This window comes from Mixophyes fleayi, chromosome 5, assembly GCF_038048845.1.
Source record: "Mixophyes fleayi isolate aMixFle1 chromosome 5, aMixFle1.hap1, whole genome shotgun sequence".
Taxonomy (NCBI): domain Eukaryota; kingdom Metazoa; phylum Chordata; class Amphibia; order Anura; family Limnodynastidae; genus Mixophyes; species Mixophyes fleayi.
Window position 1 is genome coordinate 13,401,557 of NC_134406.1, and position 22,574 is coordinate 13,424,130.

At 43.9% G+C, this 22,574-nt stretch overlaps 1 protein-coding gene across 2 annotated transcripts in view; it reads left to right on the forward strand.

Moving 5' to 3' along the window:
• Positions 1-22,574, forward strand: part of DNAAF11 (dynein axonemal assembly factor 11) — a 61,152-nt gene that overhangs the window by 30,501 nt on the left and 8,077 nt on the right. For both annotated transcript variants that reach the window (XM_075211694.1, XM_075211696.1), the window contains exons 10-11: positions 2,823-2,918; positions 12,592-12,668. In XM_075211694.1, coding sequence (XP_075067795.1) covers positions 2,823-2,918; positions 12,592-12,668 — 173 coding nt within the window. The remainder of the gene's footprint in view (positions 1-2,822; positions 2,919-12,591; positions 12,669-22,574) is intronic.

Genomic DNA, 22,574 nt, shown 5'->3' on the forward strand with positions numbered 1-22,574 from the left:
ACTTCTTATTTCAGTCTCCTGGACAAAACCATGTTACAATGCAAGGGGTGCAAATTAGTGTTCTGTTTTGCACATAAGTTAAATACTGACTGTTTTTTCATGTAACACACAAATATCAACTTTAAATTTCAGTGTACAAATAAGCTATCAAGTATTTGTGTGCTACATGAAAAACAGTCAGTATTTAATTTATGTGCAAAACAGAATACTAATTTGCACCCCTTGCATTGTAACATGGTTTTGTCCAGGAGACTGAAATAAGAAGTTTCTCAAGTTAAGATCCTTAATGAATCAGGCCCCAAGTTACTAAGATGTACCCACATCATATGAACAGATCGTCACATCTGCAGGCAGCTTTAGGGGTACATGGCTTTTCTACAGTAGGAGAATATTCCTTCTACATTTAAAGAGAGCTTCCAGTGGATAGTCAGGATAAAATGAATCTTTGCTTCTTTGTGATAGTTTACTTTTCTTTAAATCACAAGTCACTTCTGTGACCGTGGGTGTTCATGGCATCTGAATAGAAATAATAAATCATCTGGGGTCCTGGGTGTAATTGGGGAAACGTGAAATATGTTTGTTCTGCAAGCTTGGATAATCCGCTGCTGACGTCTGTGTTCATACAGCTCCCTTAGGAGTTGAGTCGTAGAATTATTTGGTATCTGACGCTTCCTGCTACTCGTTTAATCAATCAGCGTCTATACACACTGAAATGTTGTCAGCTTCCCCTTCAGAACAGCCATTTACTGTGAACTGCCTTCGTAGCATGTCCTGACGTGATGTAAAGACTGTCAGGGACGTATATGAATTGTATATGATAATGGTTCCATAACCCATAGCAGCCAATTGTACACTTCAAAAATCAGCGGAGAAATTACCTTCGTAATAATACGCAACTTATTACCGTAGTAACGGGGAATTGAATCTACCCCTTAGAATCTGATTGGTAGATAGGGGTTACAGCGCTGTTTTATTACACAGTTTCCATAATTGTTTGTAAAAGGTAAATATGTATAACTACTATAGGAATTCTCAGATTATACATTTAGAATTACTCTTCTGACATTGCTTCTATGTCTGTAAAAACAGCACTTAATTTTGCAGAACATTAAATTGAAGCAAGCCATGTCTGCAATGCTTCCAGTATATTGTGACTAGGCAGGGACTTATAGCCATTAAAATGCCCAAATGTTAACACCAATTCAGAGGTAGCGGTAATCTGTAATCATCACATCTTTCCGTGGGAAACCTTCTGATCGGTCAAGGTGCATGTTATATAGGGCACGCATTTTAGGATTGATTCAGTTTCGAATGCAATGGGAACGCAACTTGTGTTTTTAATAATTGGACGTAACAAGCGGATTCATTTGAATCTGGATATAATTACGCTCTGGCTGTACGGTATTTGCTGTATACAGACAGACAGAACAAACTGCAGGATACACACATATATATGTGCAATATCAAGTCCCATCCGAATGCACCAAAAAAATAAAGTCAATTAATTACGACTATTAGCACTATATTGATTAATAATAATATATGTTCAAAAAATATATATATTTTTTAAAATGAAATACATAAATCAGAATGTTCTTAACGTGTACTGTACATACAATGCATCTTTGTAGTTTCTCTTACTTCCAAACACATGTTGTGGCCCGTATACGTATAGTCATCACTATCAGTCGGCACTGACATCTGCCCTGTAAGGTGGTGCAAGTGATACGGCTAAAAAATACTCTGCTGGACTCCTGCGCGCCCGTACTGCACACTGCTTACGTGCATCCTCCCCTTCCCGCCCCGTTCTGCCAATCAGGTCATAAGCAGTTGGAAGTATCATTTTCATTTGAACATGAATTGTATGCAATTGCGTTCAATGACGTAAAATCCATCTTTCAGCATGCGGATAGCAGTTTCATGCAAGATACGGCATGCAACAGGGCTTACCGAAGGTGAATCAGTCCTAAGATGAATCAGGACCTTTATGTGCAAATAAATCTTTGTATTAAACAATACAAAATGGAGAATTGTGACACTTCAAATATGGACCCCACGACATGTCCTGTGTCCCATTAAATGTCATGACGTAAATAAATGTAATCGGCTCCAGCAGCTCTCCCTCATCATCATCATCATCATCACCATTTATTTATATAGCGCCACTGATTCCGCAGCGCTGTACAGAAAACTCACTCACATCAGTCCCTGCCCCATTGGAGCTTACAGTCTAAATTCCCTAACATACACACACACACAGACAGACTAGGGTCAGTTTAATAGCAGCCAATTAACCTATCAGTATGTTTTTGGAGTGTGGGAGGAAACCCACGCGAACACGGGGAGAACATACAAACTCCACACAGAGAAGGCCATGGTCAGGAATTGAACTCATGACCCCAGTGCTGTGAGGCAGAAGTGCTAACCACTAGGCCACTGTGCTGCCCATACTACTACTACTACTACTACTACTACTCTCTATCTTCTTAATGGTGCCCATCACTGTTCTAGAAAATTATAGCTAGCGTCTGATTGGTTGCTATGGGCAACACCTCCACTTCTCCTTTTTAGAAGCTTTAGTAAATCTATCCCTTAGTGTTATAGTTTTCTGTTGGTAAAAAACAGCCTGAGACCAACATCATACATGGGGAGAGCATTCAATGGCGACTTGTTGATATAAGGCCAGATAATGACTTTCTAGCACAAGGTCAGAATGTGATTTCATGATATAAACCATATACTCACAGTATGAATGGCAGATGGGACATTTATATTTGTTTTGTATCTTTTTCTCATTAGTTTTACTTCTATTTATCTTTTAGCCATTTCAGCTGGTACTCCCCGAGGAGGTGAAGCCAGACAGTAGCGGTGCTCAGCGATCTCAGACAACGGGTCATTTAGTGGTCACTATGCCGAAGGTAAGTGAATCCCTGTGGACGCTAAGCGGGTTAATAAAGAGCTGTACAACGTAAGTGCTGTAATCCCGTGACCGCAAGAACTGAGTTGTTACTAAGACCCCGCAAATAATATGACGATGATCCATCAAATGTGGGCACAACGGCAGCAAGCCGTGTACAGTGTTTGAGAGTAACCGAGGGCGTGGCTTGTCAGGATAGCTGGCATGTGATTGGACGTAAGCCGCAGCTAATAAATCACGTGATATCTTTCCCGCAAGATGTCCTTATAATTCCAGATCTCCCACAACCTAATCACTGTCAGGCTTTAAACCGGGAGTGTGGCAAAAGCCTTTAATCTATATATCATCATCATCTATTTATTTATATTCCCCAGCGCTGTACTGAGAACCCATTCACTTCAGTCCCTGCACCATTGGAGCTTACAATCTAAATCCCCTAACACACACACACACACAGACTAGGGCCAATTTGATAGCAGTCAATTAACCTACTATTATGTTTTTTGGGGTGTGGGAGGAAACCCACGCAAACACGGGGGAGAACATACAATCTCCACATAGATAAGGCCATGGTCGGGAATTGAACATATGACCCCAGCGCTGTAAGGCAGAAGTGCTAGCCACTAAGCCACCGTTCTGTCCATATATATATATCAAATAAATTAATTTGTTTATTTGTTTCTTTGTTTGTTGGCGAATATTTTCTACAGCTCTTAAGGTAAAGCTACCAAATTTTACATAGTTATTTAGTATTGAAAAAGTAAGCTATTAGACCACATAGCTACAACGCGACAGAGCGACAAATATTGAAGACATCATTCCCGGGGAGCCTGTTCTGAGTCTTCCATTGGATGTATTTGGACGAAAGTGGTAACATTGGATCCCAGAAGACATACTAGAGGGGTTGAGGTTTTGGTCAGACCTCCTGTTGGTGTACGCTGGGCAGAACTTGGACCCGGGGATCCTGTTCTGAGCCTTCGACTGGATGGATTTGGATGACATCTTAGCTGCTAATTATTTTTAAAATGTTAACAGTTACATCCAACTTCTTGATAACTTATTAACGTGAAGATTTAAACCCGGGCAACGCCGGGTACTTCAGCTAGTAACTGTAATGCTTGGTAGAAAAAAAATGTCAAAATTACAATATTTTAGAAATGGGCAGAGCTTACTTTTGCATACATATAAGACCAAAAAGTGTGGCAAGCAGAAAAGTTTGTCCTTCCTTCTGGCAAACTGCTCTTAAAAAAGTATTATAGATTTAATATTGTTAAAGCATAGACGACCAAGAATGTGCAATAAGGCTGACGTCAGAGATTAAGTGCAACAAAGACTTGGTATTACCAGCCATATGACTAAACTAGGATATATGGCAGTGTGTATTGTTCCTGAAGAGGTTATAGGGATTATTTCTTATGGATGAAATCCCACGTCCGTTCCTCCGAAGACATTCGTGTGGCCCTCATTATACTTCTGAGCAGAAACTGCTAATTTCTGAGTAATTTGTGAGCTCTAGGAAATGACTAATGTATCGGCATTGTGAGGTGGATATGCAGGGATAGAGCTTTGTGTCTGCGGAGGAGTAATGTTTTATAGTTCCCAGGGTCTGCATGACTTTCATAAGACCTTTGATGATTTATAAACCCTGTTCTCTTCAGAATTATCTCCTCCTTTGCCATTAATATTAGTATATAGTGCTAGATTTGCCTTGTATCCCATGGCTACAGGAGTCTTCCATATTTAATTGAGTACAACACAATATTTGTCAGGACAAACACTGTTACAACATGTTTTGATCTTTATTATTATAGCTCTTTCTTGATATAGAGCCAACATATAACGTGGCATTGTACAATCATAGAATTTTAGGCACATCAGTCTTTGCACCCGTTGGAGATTACAGTTTCTCTGCCGCAATTTCCCTGCCACACGTTCCCTGCCAGTGAGGGGGTATAGAGGTGCCTAGTATCCAAGCATCGGCTCTGGTAATAACTAGTGCCTAATACAGTGTTATTGTGAAGCTACAAAGTGCGGCCTCTCTTGTGTCGTGGTTATTGAATCCTCTGGTGACCTGGCTGAAAAGCACCAGCTTTGTCTCCTTGGTTGGTGTAAATGAGCCAGGCATTCTGTCTGACACAGATAATGATGCCGCTGCGACCCCACCAGTTTCTGGAATTTATGGAGCTGGACGAGGGGGTTGTATTTTGAATGTGCAGATGATGCATTTTACTGACTGCTAGCTAAGAAAATCACTGTATTATTGAGTTCCCCAGGGACTGAGATTTATTTTCTGGTGTTTGTATTGATCGTGGTCTTACACAGATTGTATGCTTCAGGAGAAAGGGGCCTGCAGCAGAATTTCGAGTATATTATAAAATACACATGGACAGGTATATTTAATCTTCAATTTGTCATCTTAATCAATCCTAAGCAGCTGCTGCACTTAGGAACATGTCTGCATTCTCCTATCGAATAGCTCTATAGCCTACGTTTATCCTCCACATAGGTGTCTAAGAGCAAATTGTCCCATAAACGGCTGTCACTCAATCATACAGCAGGTTCTGATCCCGAATCTGAGACGTTCTGCAGCAGCCATGAAATATACATAGCATATGTACTACAGTGAAAAGTATAAACCAGTGCGCTGAGTGTAGCATGGAATGGCAAGAGAGTAAATAATATAACTGTCTGGCTCTAGAATACAGCGTTCCGGCTCTACATTACAACTGCCCGGCTCTGCACTACAGCTGTCCGGCTCTGCACTACAGCTGTCCGGCTCTGCACTACAGCTGTCCGGCTCTGCACTACAGCTGTCCGGCTCTACATTACAACTGCCTGACTCTACACTACAGCTGTCTGGCCTTGCACTACAGCTGTTCGACTCTGCACTACAGCTGTCCGGCTCTACATTATAACTGTCCGGCTCTACAATAGACCTGTCTGGAAGCTGTTCTACTGAGCCCTATTGAAGATAGTGTGCAGTACATACTTGTCTCCTCTCCCGGAGTGTCCAGGAGACTCCCAAATACCCAGAAAATTAGGCCACCCACTCGAATTATGCCCGATCTTCTTGCGAAGTGAGCAATATCTCCCAAAGAGGAGGGTATAAAAAGTTGGCCAGCATATTGCAGTGTGAAAACTATTAGGATTTTGAGCGAGCCAGCTCTCTGCTTCAGGTATTAAGGAAGGGGGATGTTGGAAGGGGGGCTGTTTGTGGGGGCATATTTAATTATTCAAAGTTCCATTAAAAGGTGGAGATAGCTTTTAAACTGTTTTTATTTCAACTCCAAAAAAAGCTAAAAGAAAAACGTTGGGCCTGATTCATATAGATATGAGGATATAAACCATGAAGTCAAGAGAAGGAAAGGACAATATTTGTCACTTGAAATAAAGACAGCTTATGTCCCATTACTTTCAGGAGTCATATAACTCAAGCAAGCAGTATACTGGCAGGAGAATGGAAATTTCTTAATAAATGATGTCCACATGTGATGTTAGGGTGCAGCTAGTGGGATTGTTGTCACCTGTACAATACATGCACTGTGGAGTCCCAGCTTACAAACACAATGATAGGCAGGGCCATCTTTTCCATTGGGCACGATGGGCAGGTGCCCGGGGGCCCCACGGGCAAGGGGGCCCCATAGGCAGGGCTCTTAATTAGAATAAATAATCCTGCAAAAGAAAAAACCTGCAAAAAAACCCTCAAGGGTCACTGAGCAAGTACATCTATCTCTATCTCTATATATCTGTATCTCTATATATATATATATATATATATATATATATATATATATATATATATATGTATATGTAGGGGCCCCGGTGCACTGCTTTGCCCGGGGGCCCATAATGTTGTTAAGATGGCCCTGATGATAGGACACGTCAGATATGCTGTTGGATCATGTCCGTGCTCAATTTAGTTGTCCCCATTTGTATGTGTAACTGCGCTTATATGTACTATTCTGTGCAAGATTTGCGGTTTGTAAATGATCTAGGGATCTATTTATCAAAGGGAGATGAGCCCTAAATCCGACAAAAGCTAGAGTTTTCATTAGATTTATGGCTTCTCCCTACTTATCAAAGCCCCTGTACAACTACCATTGCTGACCTCTGATTGCTCCCACCATCAGCGACAGCAGAGGCTGCCCGCAGGGAAATGAATGCTTTAAAATTTAAATAACGCATTTTCCTTTTTTCTAGATAAAGGTTTGTTTGGGTTTTTTCTAATTTTTTTTTTTAAGCTTTAATATTTTTAGTAGTGAATCTGGAACTGGTTGCCAATGTCTGGTCTTATAGTACCGGTGGGCAAGCTGGCACAGATTGGCACCACACTGGCCTCTTACCACTGCCGTCATTGTCACCAGGGAGCTAAACATTGCTCGGCTGCCACTGTGACTTTTTTAAAATAAATTTCACAGTGGAGATTTGGAGATTTTCTCACAGCGATATAAAATCTTCATAATACAGGGGTCTTGATAAATAGACTGCTTAATCTGATTTATGTTTCATCTCCTTTTTAAAATAATCTCTTTCATAATGTAATCTATAGCTGAACTGGTGGAGGTAAAACTGGCGATTAGCGCGTACCACTCTGTAGCACTAAGGCCTAGATTTACTAAGCTGCGGGTTTGAAAAAGTGGGGATGTTGCCTATAGCAACCAATCAGATTCTAGCTGTCATTTTGTAGAAAGTACTAACTAAATGAAAGCTAGAATCTGATTGGTTGCTATAGGCAACATCCCCACTTTTTCAAACCCGCAGCTTAGTAAATCTAGCTCTAAGTCTTCTTAATCATTACTTTCTTATTTCTTCGTCAGTGTGGTGTGACCCTAATTTAACGAATTCACAGTTAACTGCAGCCTTTCACATATTAATCTAGTTTCATTTCCACCATTCCCTTCTAAAGTGTAAAAAATGACATCAATTGACTTAATTAGGAACACATTTCTATGTGCCCTAGTAATTGCAGAGCGTCAGGATTAACACTCAGAAATTACAGCATGGCCAATTCTCACAGTTACGGTGAATGTGATCTCAAGTTGTAGACATCTGATCTGAGCTCTGAGTACTCGCTTATCAATAATTTATCACCACCAATTATCCAGGAGTCAGATAAACACCAAACTTTTTCTTAGCATCAGCACAAATCCCTAAACACATTACTCTGTAAACCACAAATACACAACATTAAGAGAAAGACCACTTTATTATTGGACTCAAACTGAAATAAAAACTAAAGTACAAGTTTGAATGTGTTCTAAGCTGTTTAAAAGAGCAAGTAAAACCACATTAATATACATGAGAGTCCATAAACTGGTGAGCTACACACCTGCTGTCTACTCTATCCGTAAGAGAAAGCAGGGATTATTTAGGTGGGTGATACTTCTCTACCCTGCAGCAGTGATAATAAGCCAAAGCTTGTGAGACGTCAATTTTTCAGACACGCAAGGCCCGATTCATCTTCGGACATAAGTCCATTTGCAGTCTGTATCTTGTGTGAATTCGCCAACAAACGCAATTGCGTACAGTTCATGTTTGAATGCAAATGAAGCGACTGCCTATGGCTTGAGGGCCGAAATGGGAGAGAGAAGGGGTGGACGAACATAGGCAATGTACAGTAAGGGTGTGCAGAGGGCGTTTCAATGTGGATGCGGACGATTAAAGCTCTGGGTATTTTGTTTTTTGTTAACCTATCATCATCATCATCACCATTTATATATATATAGCGCCACTGATTCCGCAGCGCTGTACAGAGAACTCATTCACATCAGTCCTATCATTTGCATTGGGCAAGTGTAAGTGCCAACTGATAGTGATGACTGTTATGGCATAGTCTTTGTTTTAAAAATGACACATGTGTGCCCTTCATCATCATCATCATCATTTATTTATTTATATAGCGCCATTAATTCTGCAGCGCTGTACAGAAAACTCACTCACATCAGTCCCTGCCCCATTGGAGCTTACAGTCTAAATTCCCTAACGCACGCACGCACGCACGCACGCACACACACACACACACACGTACGTACATTTTTGTTAGCAGGCAATTAACCTACCAGTATGTTTTTGGAGTGTGGGAGGAAATCGGAGCACCCGGAGGAAAACCATGTAAACTCCACACAGATAAGGCCATGGTCGGGAATTGAACTCATGACCCCAGTGCTGTGAGGCAGAAGTGCTAACCACTGTGCTGCCACTCGATAGCAAAGAACATGTATATGCAAATAAGATGGACTATAAAAACGCATTGTATACAGTACGCATTAAGAGTATCCTAATTTATGTATGTAATGTAAAAATAAAACTGTTTTTTATTGCACATTTGTATTAATGATTATAGTATTATGTGCTGTTCATTTTATTAATTTTCCATTTTTTTACTTTTTTTTTTGTCATGCGTTCTGATTTGAATGTACATTGCACATATGGATATGCGTAGCCTGTAATCTGTTGTGTGTGTCTACATACAAATAGAAACGGATCTCGAGAGCCGCACAAACTTGAATATGGGAGGAACTATGCTCAAGTTCCATGTTCTTTTTTTTTTAACTGCAAGTTACCTTATTATTATTATTATGAATAATTTTTATTTATAGGGCGCCACTAGGTATCTGTAGCGCCGTACAGGGATAAACAAAATTACAATACAAAGGTGAGACAGCACAATACAGTAAACAAAACGCACAGTAACTCAGTGAGCTCAAAGCACAGCTAGAGGGGCGGGGGAGGGGAGAGGGGAAGGTCCCGCATACGGCGGAGCCCAAGAGGGAGGGCACGGATGGCAAGGAAACCCCCAGAGTGGAGAGGAGGGAACGGGGAGAAGAAGGTCCTAGAGGAGGAGGGCAAGGTAGCTGGAGAGCAGAGTTAAAAGTGGTGAAGACAGGAGCATCTCTCCTCAACCCTGCTCAAAGGAGCGTACAATCTAAGGGGTGGTGTAGACAGACAGAGAGACACGAGGGAGGGAGAGAAGGAGGATAAGGAAAGGGGAATGAAGGGGAAGAGGCAGAAGATCAGGTAGGAAGTTAAGTGGAAGACTGGAAGGCCTTATGAGGATGAATCGGGCTCGCTGTATACAGACTGCGCGTTTGTGGATTCATACGTCAGTCACATGATGTCACAGCAGCCGTAGTTGGCATGCAGTACTTGCAGTACTTTGCTTTAGAACCACTTTGTCCTGTGTCCGATCCCATTCGAACAATGTGCAGACTGAGTGTGATGGAAAAAGATGTGGATACTAAAATCTATTCATTTTTAAAGGGGATAAAATATGCCAGAGGACTGAACTTGTATTTTACTTTCATGCCACATATCTAAAAAATACAATTTGTTTAGTCATACCTCCTCTCCCGTAATGTCCAGGAGACTCCCGAATTTTGGGTAGTTCTCCCAGACACACGTAGAGCAGGCCATACTCCCTCATCCTGCCCATTTCCCAGTGAAGCGGGTTGGACAGAGGCCGTGATGACGCTATTTGCTCATTTTGACCCTGCCTCACTGACACAATACCGGCATTGCTTCACGGGGGGTGGGGCCAACATAGTGCAAATGGCTGTGCCACAAAGCCCTCTCTTGTCCCTTGATATCCCTGCTGGGATCTAAAGGACGGGAGAGAAGTAAAGTTGTCACGTATGGTTTTAGTGGTCTTTGAACAAAAAATATACATTGAAGGTCACTAAGTGGTTAGCACTTCTGCCTCACAGCACTGGGGTCATGAGTTCAATTCCCGACCATGGCCTTATCTGTGTGGAGTTTGTATGTTCTCCCCGTGTTTGCGTGAGTTTCCTCCGGGTGCTCAGGTTTCCTCCCACACTCCAAAAACATACTGGTAGGTTAATTGGCTGCAAACAAATTGACCCTAGTCTGTGTGTGTGTGTGTCTGTCTGCGTGTTTGTCTGTGTATGTATGTTAGGGAATTTAGACTGTAAGCCCCAATGGGGCAGGGACTGATGTGAGTGAGTTCTCTGTACAGCGCTGAGGAATCAGTGGCGCTATATAAATAAATGGTGATGATGATGAAGGTCTAACAGTTCAATGTTGGGGCTAAGTTGTCCTAATAATAACTTATAAATTATGACATATCCTTCAAGGCATACCTCCCAACATTTGGGTAGTTGATGATATTATTATTATTATTATTATTATTATTAATAATAATAACCTTTATGTAGTGCTGTATAAGGACGGTTTCACCATCCATATTATACCCCATTCATACTGCACCAAAATCCCGGGTTTTTGCCGGGGCGAGCTCAAACGACCCGGGTCTTGGTGCAGTATGAATGGTACAAGTCAAAAATCCCGGGTCTAAAAACCCGGGTCTTCAACCCGGGATTTATCGAGGGGTAATTCCCGGGTCGGACCCGGGTTGCCTGCACTATGAATGGGTCGGACCCGGGTTGCACAGAAAACAAGCTGATTGGCTGTCTACCTGTCTCTGGAGGATGATGTCATCGGTGGGAGCCCATGGAAGATTCGAGAAGGAGTTTAGGAGAAATGGTGGATGGTGGAGTGCAGATCAAGCTGAAGCAGAATCGGAGTTTGTTGGAGAAAATTGCTTTTATTTCACTGAAAAAGTGTGTATTAACAGTAAACAATCACCACCCACTTTTGCATCATCTTTATGCGTCAAAAAAACAGTCACCTTTCAATGACATCACCATTTTTCAGCCAATGAAAACTGCTCTGGTGATGACTCCCACAAATTGCCAGGGCACAGACTTGTGCAGTATGAATGGGGTCAACCCGGGAAATTCCCGGGTCCGAGGTGCAGTATGAATGGTGTTTCTGAGCTGGGACGCTCCGAGCCCCGGCAAAAACCCGGCTTGAAAAACCCGGGATATTGGCGGGGCGGCAGTATGTAAGCGGTATGAGTCACAGCTTAAAGTCTAAATTCTTAACCACACTTATGGTTAATTTAGTCAGAAGCCAACTAACCTACTTGTATATGTTTGGAGTGTGGGAGGAAACCAGAGCACCCGGAGGAATCCCAGCAAAAGCAGAGAGAACATACATACTCCACACATCCACACAGATAGGGCCCTGGTTAGGGCTAGGTACAAACTAAAGGTTTTTCAGCCAATTATTGGGCCAAACATCTGAAAAACAACTGTTTAGCCCGATATCGCATTAGTGTGTATACTTATATACGATGAACGAGAGTCGTTCCAAATTACTGATCGTCGTTTCATTTGATTGCTTGTTCTGTTTGAAGATCTTGTTTTAATTGCCTTTCAATCTTACAGTGTGTGTGCACTCGCACCACTGTCTGCCCAGAGAGAGGGTAGGACCCTGTCACTGTGTCTGTGTTAAATGTAGAGATCGCTGTAGGTGGGTTACGTTGTCCGTTCATTCTGGAACTGAATATTTTGTTTCTTGATGCGCCAGACAGAGCATCGAGATAACCCGATTCCTCGTGTGCACTTCATAAATTACCTCAACTGAGTGTAGTTGATGGGTTCAATTTAAAATGACATTTTAAACTAATTGTGACATGTAGCTCAGGTGTCTCATATTCTTACTGAATGGATAGGAAATATCGGCATGAATATTGGTTCTCCCCAAAAAATGTCTATGTATAGGCGATAAGTACCCATATTATATATTATATGATATTTATATTTCTAAGTCTAAGCAGAGAAACTCTGAATATCCATCTTTCTTATTTTTTTCAGGCCTCGGATCTCCTTCAGAAGCGGAGGGCGACTTCAGTGGTGCCGAAACGGCAAAACTGCAATCATGTACAAAACAGGTAAAGTTCAATTAGACCTTTAACCTTAATAACATTGCAATATAAATGTTAGCTTGAAGGAGAGAAAAGTAATTATGATTTTTATAAACTTTGCTCTGAAAGCAGCCTGAGAAAATGAAGCAGCGGATGAGCTAGATGCTTTCCTGATTGTACAGAGGTCATCTCACTGGTCCAGGAATCGTCAGTGAGCCCCAACTAATATGCATATGGAATATAAGATTTAAAGTGTATTTATATGTTTTCTAGCAAGGCACAGAAGGCAGATCCGTAAATAGGACAAGGACACATCATACATATATATATATATTATATCCTTCAACCAGTTCTCATTGCGTCATTTTTGTAAAGGGTTATCGGTCAAAAAATATGGGTTGTTAAATATTTCATTGTAAGGTTGGGTACACACCGAAGATGATTTCTCCCGATGCGATATCGCATACTTGCCTACCTTTAAAAAATGAATTCCTGGAGATCCCGGGCAGGGGGCGTGGTTGGAGGGAGGGGGTGGGGCACAGTGAATCGCTGCATTTTGGCCACGCCTCCTGCTACAAAATGATGTTTTTGTCGCGGAGGACGGGGCTAAAAGGACGCGATTCACCGCAAATCGCGTCATTTTGGGAAGTAAGTTCCGGTATGAGGGATACTTGCCTGCTCTCCCAGGAGTCCGGGAGACCTACCCGAATTTCGGGAGTCTCCCGGATATTCCGGGAGAGTCTGCAAGTATGCAATATCGTGAATGATTTTACCAACGACTGAAAATCCCGATCAGCAGCTGATTCACGTGTACACACTATACAGGTTTTACATGGTTTACCTTCAGATCTGTGCTCTTCATCTGTCATAACCATCGGCTGAAAAGATTGTGACTCTGTAAACTCTATTGAGATCTATGGACACTGCTGGTGGTGAGTGCTTACACACTGCAGGTTTGGAACGACATAGTTCCATCATTTATAGAAATTTTCAGTCCGGTTATAAAATCAAATCAAACGATACGATGAGCTTTGGAACGATAAAACACGATTGTTGGAGCGCACACACTAATGCCATATTGGAACTAGCGGTCGTTTATCGTTTTCATTGGCATGATAATCAGGTGAAAAACATGTAGTGTGTACCCAGCTTAAGACTCTCTCTACTCTGCCAGGGGTCATCTGTTGGCCAATCAGTGTTTGTGACAAATAAGGTGTTGATCACAGTAGAGCAGGAGAATGGTCTGACTCAATCAAATATTTTATATGACTGGACATCTCCTTTTAAGTTTGATTACTTTTTAAGATGTTAAATAATGACCATGCTTATTAACATTTATTATTTTTGCTTGAATACATAACCTTGTTAAATGAATTAGTGTTTACTTATTGTAATGTAAGTTCTCCTCTAATGCTGTTTTCTCCATTTTCTTCGACACTAATCCATCTTCTCTGAAGTTTCTTTTTGTCTAGTCAACAAATCCAGGGTAGTGCCCGGCGCTGTTTAGAAAACCATTTGTCTGTTAAACGCAGTAGAGAAAGTATTGGGCTTAAGTAAGCGAAAGTGATGATTTGAATGAGTGAACTGTGCAGTGAGCTCTTTTGTCTGTATTTACTCTGCACAAAGTAGTTTCAGGTCTGGATAGTGTGCTGTAAATCAATTAAAGAAGCATTTTGTTTTGCATTAGGCCCGGTTCCATAAAAATGTAATTGTGTACTATAAGCTAAAAGAAATATCTTCCAAGCTGGCCCGTACCCCACTTTACTGTGAATATACATTGTATTTATCTAAATGAATGAGACAGAGTTCTGTATTGCTGAATAATTTTTTCCATACTTTTCTCACCTCACTTCCGGGAGATGCGGGAGGGGGTAAAATATGACATAGGAAGGTGGGTGTGATCTGTTGGAGCAATTTACATAATCAAGGGGCGGGGCAAAGTGTTTAGGTATCCTAATTTTGTTGTGGCGCCTCTGCCACTTTTCACTATTTCACCCTATGCAGTCATCAAAGTGACCATCACAGGGGCGTGGCCAGCATGCATGGGGGCGTGGCTATAATTTTAGACAGTGCTTGGCTGCTCTCCAACTCTTCCTATCCCTATAATATACATGGGCAGTGGTGCATGCACTACTGTTAGGTACACGCAGATCTCCCTTTTCAAGCAGAGCTGTGTGAAGCGGGAGCAGGGTCCAGCCACCTCAATTATACAGTGCCCCAGGCTTGGAGGAGGGTTTCCAGGCACTAGTAACCCCCCCCCCACGGTTTGCCTATGCATCAGTCATTTAAACATTCCCCACCGTACAATGAAAACGTGGTAGGGCATAGAGATTGGAGGCAATTGCTTGTACCCACACATGCTGCAATTTCAGGCCGATGTGATTAAACATGACCTCATTTGTTGACTGCAATTTGTTCTGTAGACACCTTTAGTATGAAGAGGAAATAATGATTTCATTTGTGAAATATTCACATTCCTCAGTTGATGATAAGATCAATACTTTATATATCTCCCCCCTTTGATGGAGAAAGAAGCATCTATTAAGTTGTTTCTGCCCTATCTGTATGTGAGCTGGAGATTGCCCTGGGGCAGGATTTACTAAAGATAGTGTTTTAGGGGGTGTAAAATTGTCACATTTACTGTAGGGTGGTTCAAGGCCCAAATGTCAAACTGACGTCATTATACGGCTGTTTCAAGTCGCCTAAACCACGACGGGTAACTCAATACCGCCAGAAAATGGGCAGCATTCTGTTTGAGGTATCCAGCCAGTCATAATACAAGGAGGCACCATTAAAGTATGAATTATGGGGCAAGTAAAATTAATTTATAATTAACTTATGGGGCAAATAAATTTTTTTCATTATATTAAGGCGCAGATTTATAATAATATAACATAATGACAAATTAAATCTGTCCTATAATTTAATTATAAATTATTTTTACCCCCTTAATCGGTAATAATGATTGTCCAAATAAGTCACTGGTCCCTCAGCAATCTCACCGCTCACAGCCACCACTGCAGCAATATGTGCCTAAAGATTATTAGCAAATCTAGACCCTGGGTATGAATAGATATTCTGTGCATTTTAGCGTTATCAGTACTTCGATGTAGCCTAATATATATATATATAGAATAGTGCTAGAATTTGGAATACTTCCAAACATTTGTGTATCCAGCATTGGGGCAGGGGGCGTGGCCACTTCACAATGAGGGCGTGTTCATGTCATGGTGAGTAGCGTGACCACACCCCCTGAGTCGTACCAAGTGGTCTTGAAGTGCGAGGCTGCCCGTGCTCTCCTCTCCTCCAGACATCTCCATTGCCGTGCGGACATATCCCCCAAATATCCCACCTCCGGGATAAAACTGCCCCGATCAGGATGGTGGAACAGAGCCCTCAAATCAGGACGGTTGGAGGGTATGATTTAGTGCTACTGGTAGTTAGGTATAGTATATATTATATATATATAGTTCAGTGTTGGGTATAGTGTAAAAAGAAATATTTCATTTATTCATATGTCAAGGTTTCATGTTAGCGGTAAATGGTGTAATGTAGAAAAATACAATATCATTACTCCCGACTGTCCTTGTTCACAGAAATTGAAAGGGGTGGGGCTTACATGGAAGTGGGTGTGGTTTAACGTAAAAGTGGGCATTTCTGGGTGGATCAGGGTGGAGTTTAGCAGATTGGGGATGGGGCTTATTTTGATCTGATTTTGCATGTCTAAATGGGAGGTGTGCAATATATAGTTTAGTATTAAACATATAGAAAAAAACAAAACACCTTAAATCTTGGTGTAAGCACCGTACCCTCTTGCCAGGAGCAGATCACATTATGAAGCATTTCTGTATTCCCCACAATATGCATGCGGGCGGCAGTTGGAGAAGGCTGCACGTTAGATCAGCTCTGTGTCTTTCCTCCCACACAATTATCTGTCCACAATTGTAGAGCATCTGGAAACTTGTGGAGACGGTGGGAGATTGTTGTGGGGGTACAGGGGAGTGTCATCGTCGCTCCAGAGACGGGGCGATGCCATCTATCCCTGGCTTATCTGCATCAACTGACCTACTGTGTACCGACCCGGCTTGTCGGTTGGCCCTTCTCCTGCTGAGTCCCTGGTTTGTCTGCATCGGCTGATCTACTGTGTACCGACCCGGCTTGTCGGTTGGCCCTTCTCCTGCTGGGTCCCTGGCTTGTCTGCATCGGCTGATCTACTGTGTACCGACCCGGCTTTTCAGTTAACCCTTCTCCTGCTGAATCCCTGGCTTATCTGCACCAACTGATCTACTGTGTACCGACCCGGCTTGTCAGTTAACCCTTCTCCTGCTGAATCCCTGGCTTATCTACATCAACTGATCTACTGTGTACCAACCCGGCTTGTCAATTAACCCTTCTCCTGCTGAGTCCCTGGCTTATCTGTATCAACTGATCTACTGTGTACCGACTCGGCTTGTCAATTAACCCTTCTCCTGCTGAATCCCTGGCTTATCTGCACCAACTGATCTACTGTATACCGACCCGACTTGTCAGTTAACCCTTCTCCTGCTGAATCCCTGGCTTATCTGCATCAACTGATCTACTGTGTACCGACCCGGCTTTTCAGTTAACCCTTCTCCTGCTGAATCCCTGGCTTATCTGTATCAACTGATCTACTGTGTACCAACCCGGCTTGTCAATTAACCCTTCTCCTGCTGAGTCCCTGGCTTACCTGTATTAACTGATCTACTGTGTACCGACCCGGCTTGTCAATTAACCCTTCTCCTGCTGAATCCCTGGCTTATCTGCATCAACTGATCTATTGTGTACCGACCCGGCTTGTCAGTTAACCCTTCTTCTGCTGAATCCCTGGCTTATCTGCACCAATTGATCTACTGTGTACCGACCCGGCTTGTCAATTAACCCTTCTCCTGCTCAGTCTCTGGCTTATCTGTATCAACTGATCTACTGTGTACCGACCCGGCTTGTCAGTTAACCCTTCTTCTGCTGAATCCCTGGCTTATCTGCACCAACTGATCTACTGTGTACCGACCCGGCTTGTCAATTAACCCTTCTCCTGCTGAATCCCTGGCTTATCTGCATCAACTGATCTACTGTGTACCGGCCCGGCTTGTCAATTAACCCTTCTCCTGCTGAATCCCTGGCTTATCTGCACCAACTGATCTACTGTGTACCGACCCGGCTTGTCAGTTAACCCTTCTCCTGCTGAATCCCTGGCTTAACTGCATCAACTGCATATAAAACATTATTTTATATGCCATTATTTTGTTTTTCCTGATTGTACATTTACAAGTTTCTACTTTTTACCTGTTATTATTCTACTATTTATATGCCTTTATCTTGTTTTTCCTGATTTTATATTTACCAGCAACTAGTTTTACCTGTTATTATTCTTGCCTATTTCCATTGTCCTTATTACCTCTCCTTCTATTATTCTTTGCCTTCCACGCCCTAATTGGTTATTGTCCTCCATCTTGCTATTGTCTCCCTGCTTATTCTTACCTGTTATCCGCTGTCCTTATTATCTTACTGTTCTGCTATCATTCTTACCTGTCTTCATTGTCCTTATTATCTCACTGTACTGTTGTTCCATGCCCTCCACGCCCTAATTCGTTATTATCTTCCACCTTTTCATTGTCTTCCTGCCTTTGTTCTTACCTGTTTTTCACTGTCCCCACTATCTCACTGTTCTGTTACTCTCTCTCCCTACTATGCCTCCCCGCTCTCACTCCATACCCATACTCTCCCCCCGCCCTACCTCTCCCGTTCCTCCCCGCCATCCCCCGCGCGCTGCTCAGCTTGCTAACCTCATCCCCATTTCCCCCCTCTCCTCTCCCCCTTTCTTCTGTGCCCTCTGGAATGCCAGATCCGTCCGCAACAAGCTGACTGCTATCCACGACCTCTTTCTATCCAACTCCTTTAACCTTCTTGCCGTTACTGAAACCTGGCTCTCCGATTCTGATACTACTTCCCCCGCTGCCCTCTCCTATGGTGGCCTCTCCTTCACCCACTCCGCCAGGCCTGGTGCCCGCCCTGGCGGTGGAGTTGGCCTCCTCCTCTCCTCCACCTGTACTTTTCGTGTCATTCCCCCTGAACCCTCCCTCTCCTTCTCCTCTTTTGAAGCTCACTCCATCCGCCTCTTCTACCCCATCCATCTCCGCGTCACTGTCATCTACCGCCCTCCTGGCCCCACCTCCCTCTTCCTTGACAACTTTGCTAGCTGGCTTCCTCACTACCTCTCCTCCGATCTCCCCTCGATCATTCTCGGTGACTTTAATATCCCCATCGACAACCCCACCTACCCTGCTTCCAGCAAACTGCTCACCCTCTCTTCCTCCTTTGGTCTCACCCAATGGACCTCCTCCTCTACCCACTGCCTTGGTCACTCCCTTGATCTTGTCTTCTCCTACCTATGTAATCTCTCCGACTTCTCCATCTCTCCCTTTCCTCTATCCGACCACCATCTCCTCTCCTTCTCTCTCTCCTCTTCTCCTGCTCCCCCCCCCTGCCCAAACCTACTCTGTCCATACGCAACCTCGATGCTCTTGACCCTGCCTCTCTGTCCTCCTCTCTCGATACCCTCCTTTCCCCCTTTCCTCCCAGGCCTGCCCCAACCAGGCGGTCTCCCTCTACAATCACACCCTCACCTCCGCTCTGGACGCGGTCGCCCCTGCCCACTCCGTCCACCCCCGCTGCTCCAAACCCCAACCCTGGCACTCCAAATTTACCCGCTTCCTCCAAAAATGCTCCCGTTCCGCCGAACGTCACTGGAGAAAATCCCGCTCCCTGGCTGACTTCCTCCACTTTAAATTCATCCTTTCATCCTACAGCTCTGCCCTCTCACTCGCTAAACAATCTTTCTTTAAATCCCTCATCTCTTCCCAGTCCTCTAACCCCCGCCGCCTCTTTGCCACCTTCAGCACTCTCCTGGCCCCCTCCCCCCACCCCCTCCTCCCTGACTGCCTCTGATTTCGCCTCCTTCTTCTCCTCTAAAATCGAGGCCATCCGACTTGAAATTTCCTCCTCCACTCTTTCTTCCACCCCTCCCACTCTTCTGTCCTCCCCCCCCAACCACCTTCCCCTCCACTCCTTCCGTCCCACCACCGGCGAGGAAGTCCACTCTCTCATTTTATCCTCCCCCCCCCCCCCACTACCTGCCCCCTGGATCCCATCCCCTCCCACCTTCTTCGCTCCCTTTCCCCCACCACCTGCTCCCACCTCGCTCACCTCTTTAATCTCTCCCTCTCCACTGGCATCTTCCCCTCCTCCTTCAAACATGCTCTCGTATCCCCCATTCTTAAGAAACCTAATCTCGACCCCACTTCTCTCTCGAATTATCGCCCCATATCTCTTCTCCCTTTTGCCTCCAAAATTCTTGAGAGGCTTGTCTGCAGCCGTCTCACCTCCTACCTTTCTGAATACTCCCTCCTTGATCCTCTCCAGTCTGGTTTCCGCCCCCTCCACTCCACTGAAACTGCCCTGGCTAAAGTCACCAATGACCTCCTCTCTGCAAAAGCCAGGGGCCACTTCTCCCTTCTCATCCTCCTTGACCTCTCTGCAGCCTTTGACACCGTTGACCACCCCCTCCTCCTTCACACCCTCCAGTCTTTCGGCCTCTCCGACCCAGTCCTGTCCTGGTTCACCTCTTACCTTACTCACCGTTCCTTCTCTGTCACCACCTCTGGGTCTCTCTCCCCCCCATCCACCCTTCCAGTTGGGGTCCCTCAGGTCTCTGTTCTGGGACCCTTACTCTTCTCTCTATACACCTCCTCCCTGGGTGAACTCATCAGCTCCTTCGGCTTCAGCTACCACCTTTACGCTGACGACACTCAACTATACCTCTCCTCTCCTGATCTCTCTCCCTCCCTCCTCTCTAGGGTGTCCGCCTGCCTCTCTGCCATCTCCTCCTGGATGTCCTCTCGATTCCTCAAACTTAACCTTGCCAAAACTGAGCTCATAGTTTTTCCTCCCTCTCATACCCCATCCCCCTCTGACCTCTCCATCACTGTCGACAACACCTCTATCTCACCTGTCCCCCAACTTCGCTGCCTTGGTGTCATCCTCGACTCCTCTCTCTCCTTTGGCCCCCACATCCTCTCTCTTGCTAAATCCTGCCGCTTCCAGCTGCGCAACATCGCTCGCATCTGGCCCTTCCTCTCCCAAGATGCCACCAAATGCCTTATCCACTCTCTTATCATCTCCCGCCTGGACTACTGCAACCTCCTCCTCACTGGCCTCCCCCACTCTCATTTCGATCCCCTTCGATCCGTCCTTAACGCTGCAGCTAGGCTTATTTTCCTCTCTCGCCGCTCCTCTTTTGTCTCCCCCCTCTACCTAGCCCTTCACTGGCTCCCATTCCCCTTCAGAATCCTCTTTAAGCTCCTCACACTCACCTACAAGGCCCTCGCCAACTCCACTGCGCCCTACATCTCCACCCTCCTCTCTATTCATGCTCCATCCCGCCCTCTCCGTTCTGCCTCTGACCGTCGCCTCTCTTCCCCCCTTATAACCTCCTCCCACGCGCGTATCCAAGACTTCGCCCGCGCTGCCCCCCTCCACTGGAACAAGCTCCCTCCCTCCATCAGAACTTCCCCTAATCTGTCCAGCTTCAAACGGGCCCTAAAAACCCACCTTTTTCTTAAAGCCTTTCTGTCTCCCACTTAACTTCCTACCTTATCTTCTGCCTCTGTCCCCCTACTCTCCCTCTCTCCCCTCCGTCTCTCTGTCTGTCCACCCCTCCCCTTAGATTGTACGCTCCTCTGAGCAGGGCCATCTCTCCTCCTGTTTCCACCACTTCTAACTCTGCTCTCCAGCTACTTAGCCCTCCTCCTCAAAGGTCCTCCACCCCACGTCCACTTTCGCTCCCTCCTCCCCCCTGGGGGTCTCCCTGTCTTCCGCGCCCCCCTTCTTGGGCCCCGTCATTTTCGGATCCTCCCTTCCCTTTCCCCGCCCTCTCTAGCTGTGCATTGAGCGTACTGAGTTGCTGTGTTTACTGTACTGTGCTGTCTCCCATTGTATTGTGATTTTGTTTGTCTCTGTACGGCGCTGCGGATGCCTTGTAGCGCCTTATAAATAAATATTAATAATAATAATAATAATAATAATAATAATATAATAATACTCAGTGGAGGTCATTGATTGGTGGACCACAGAAGTGAGTGGAGTTTCTCTACTAGTAGTGTTTCTGTGGGGGGATTGGGCGGATTGGAGCTTATATTATCCCTTCAAATCATGTATACATTTTGGAAGATAAAATGTGTAAATTAAGCTATTTATCAAGGCTGGCTGATATACATTATTCTGGCAAAGTCCTCTGCACAGTTTAAAAGTGAGCACAGGAAAGGTGCTGTGTAATATGAGAGGGATGAGAAAGGATACAATGTATCAGTACATAAAATGTGTCTTACTGTCTGCAACACCCTTCTAAATTATTCTTTATCCCACATAACCAATGCCTATGTAATCAGAAAAACATTTTTTTAAAGCAGAGGTAAAATTAAGAGTCAACAAATATCTGTATTTTTCTTAATTCCACATTTTTTACTTTTTATTACCATAAAATTCAGCAAAGATTTCTGAGTAAAAATGACAGATACATTTTTTTTTATAAATACCCCTGATTAAATGCCTTGGGGGTCTGTGCGTGTCCAATAATATATATTGGCCGAGGCATTTTTCAATTTGCAGGCTTGTTGGAGAAGCAGAAAAGGTCACATTCAGGTCCCTGATCCAAGAATGTCATTTTCCCCTCGGCTCTGCTCCTTTGCTTGTTTGTCCTCTTGGGAGTTAAAATCCCCAAAATAACGTTTTTCTTATAATAAGAGAAACTTTCTAAAAATATTTTGCCATGAGTTATCCATTATAAATGTCTCTCTTGGGAATAACGAATCCGAGCTCTACACAACGATGGAAAAATCTCTATTTTAATTTTAAAAA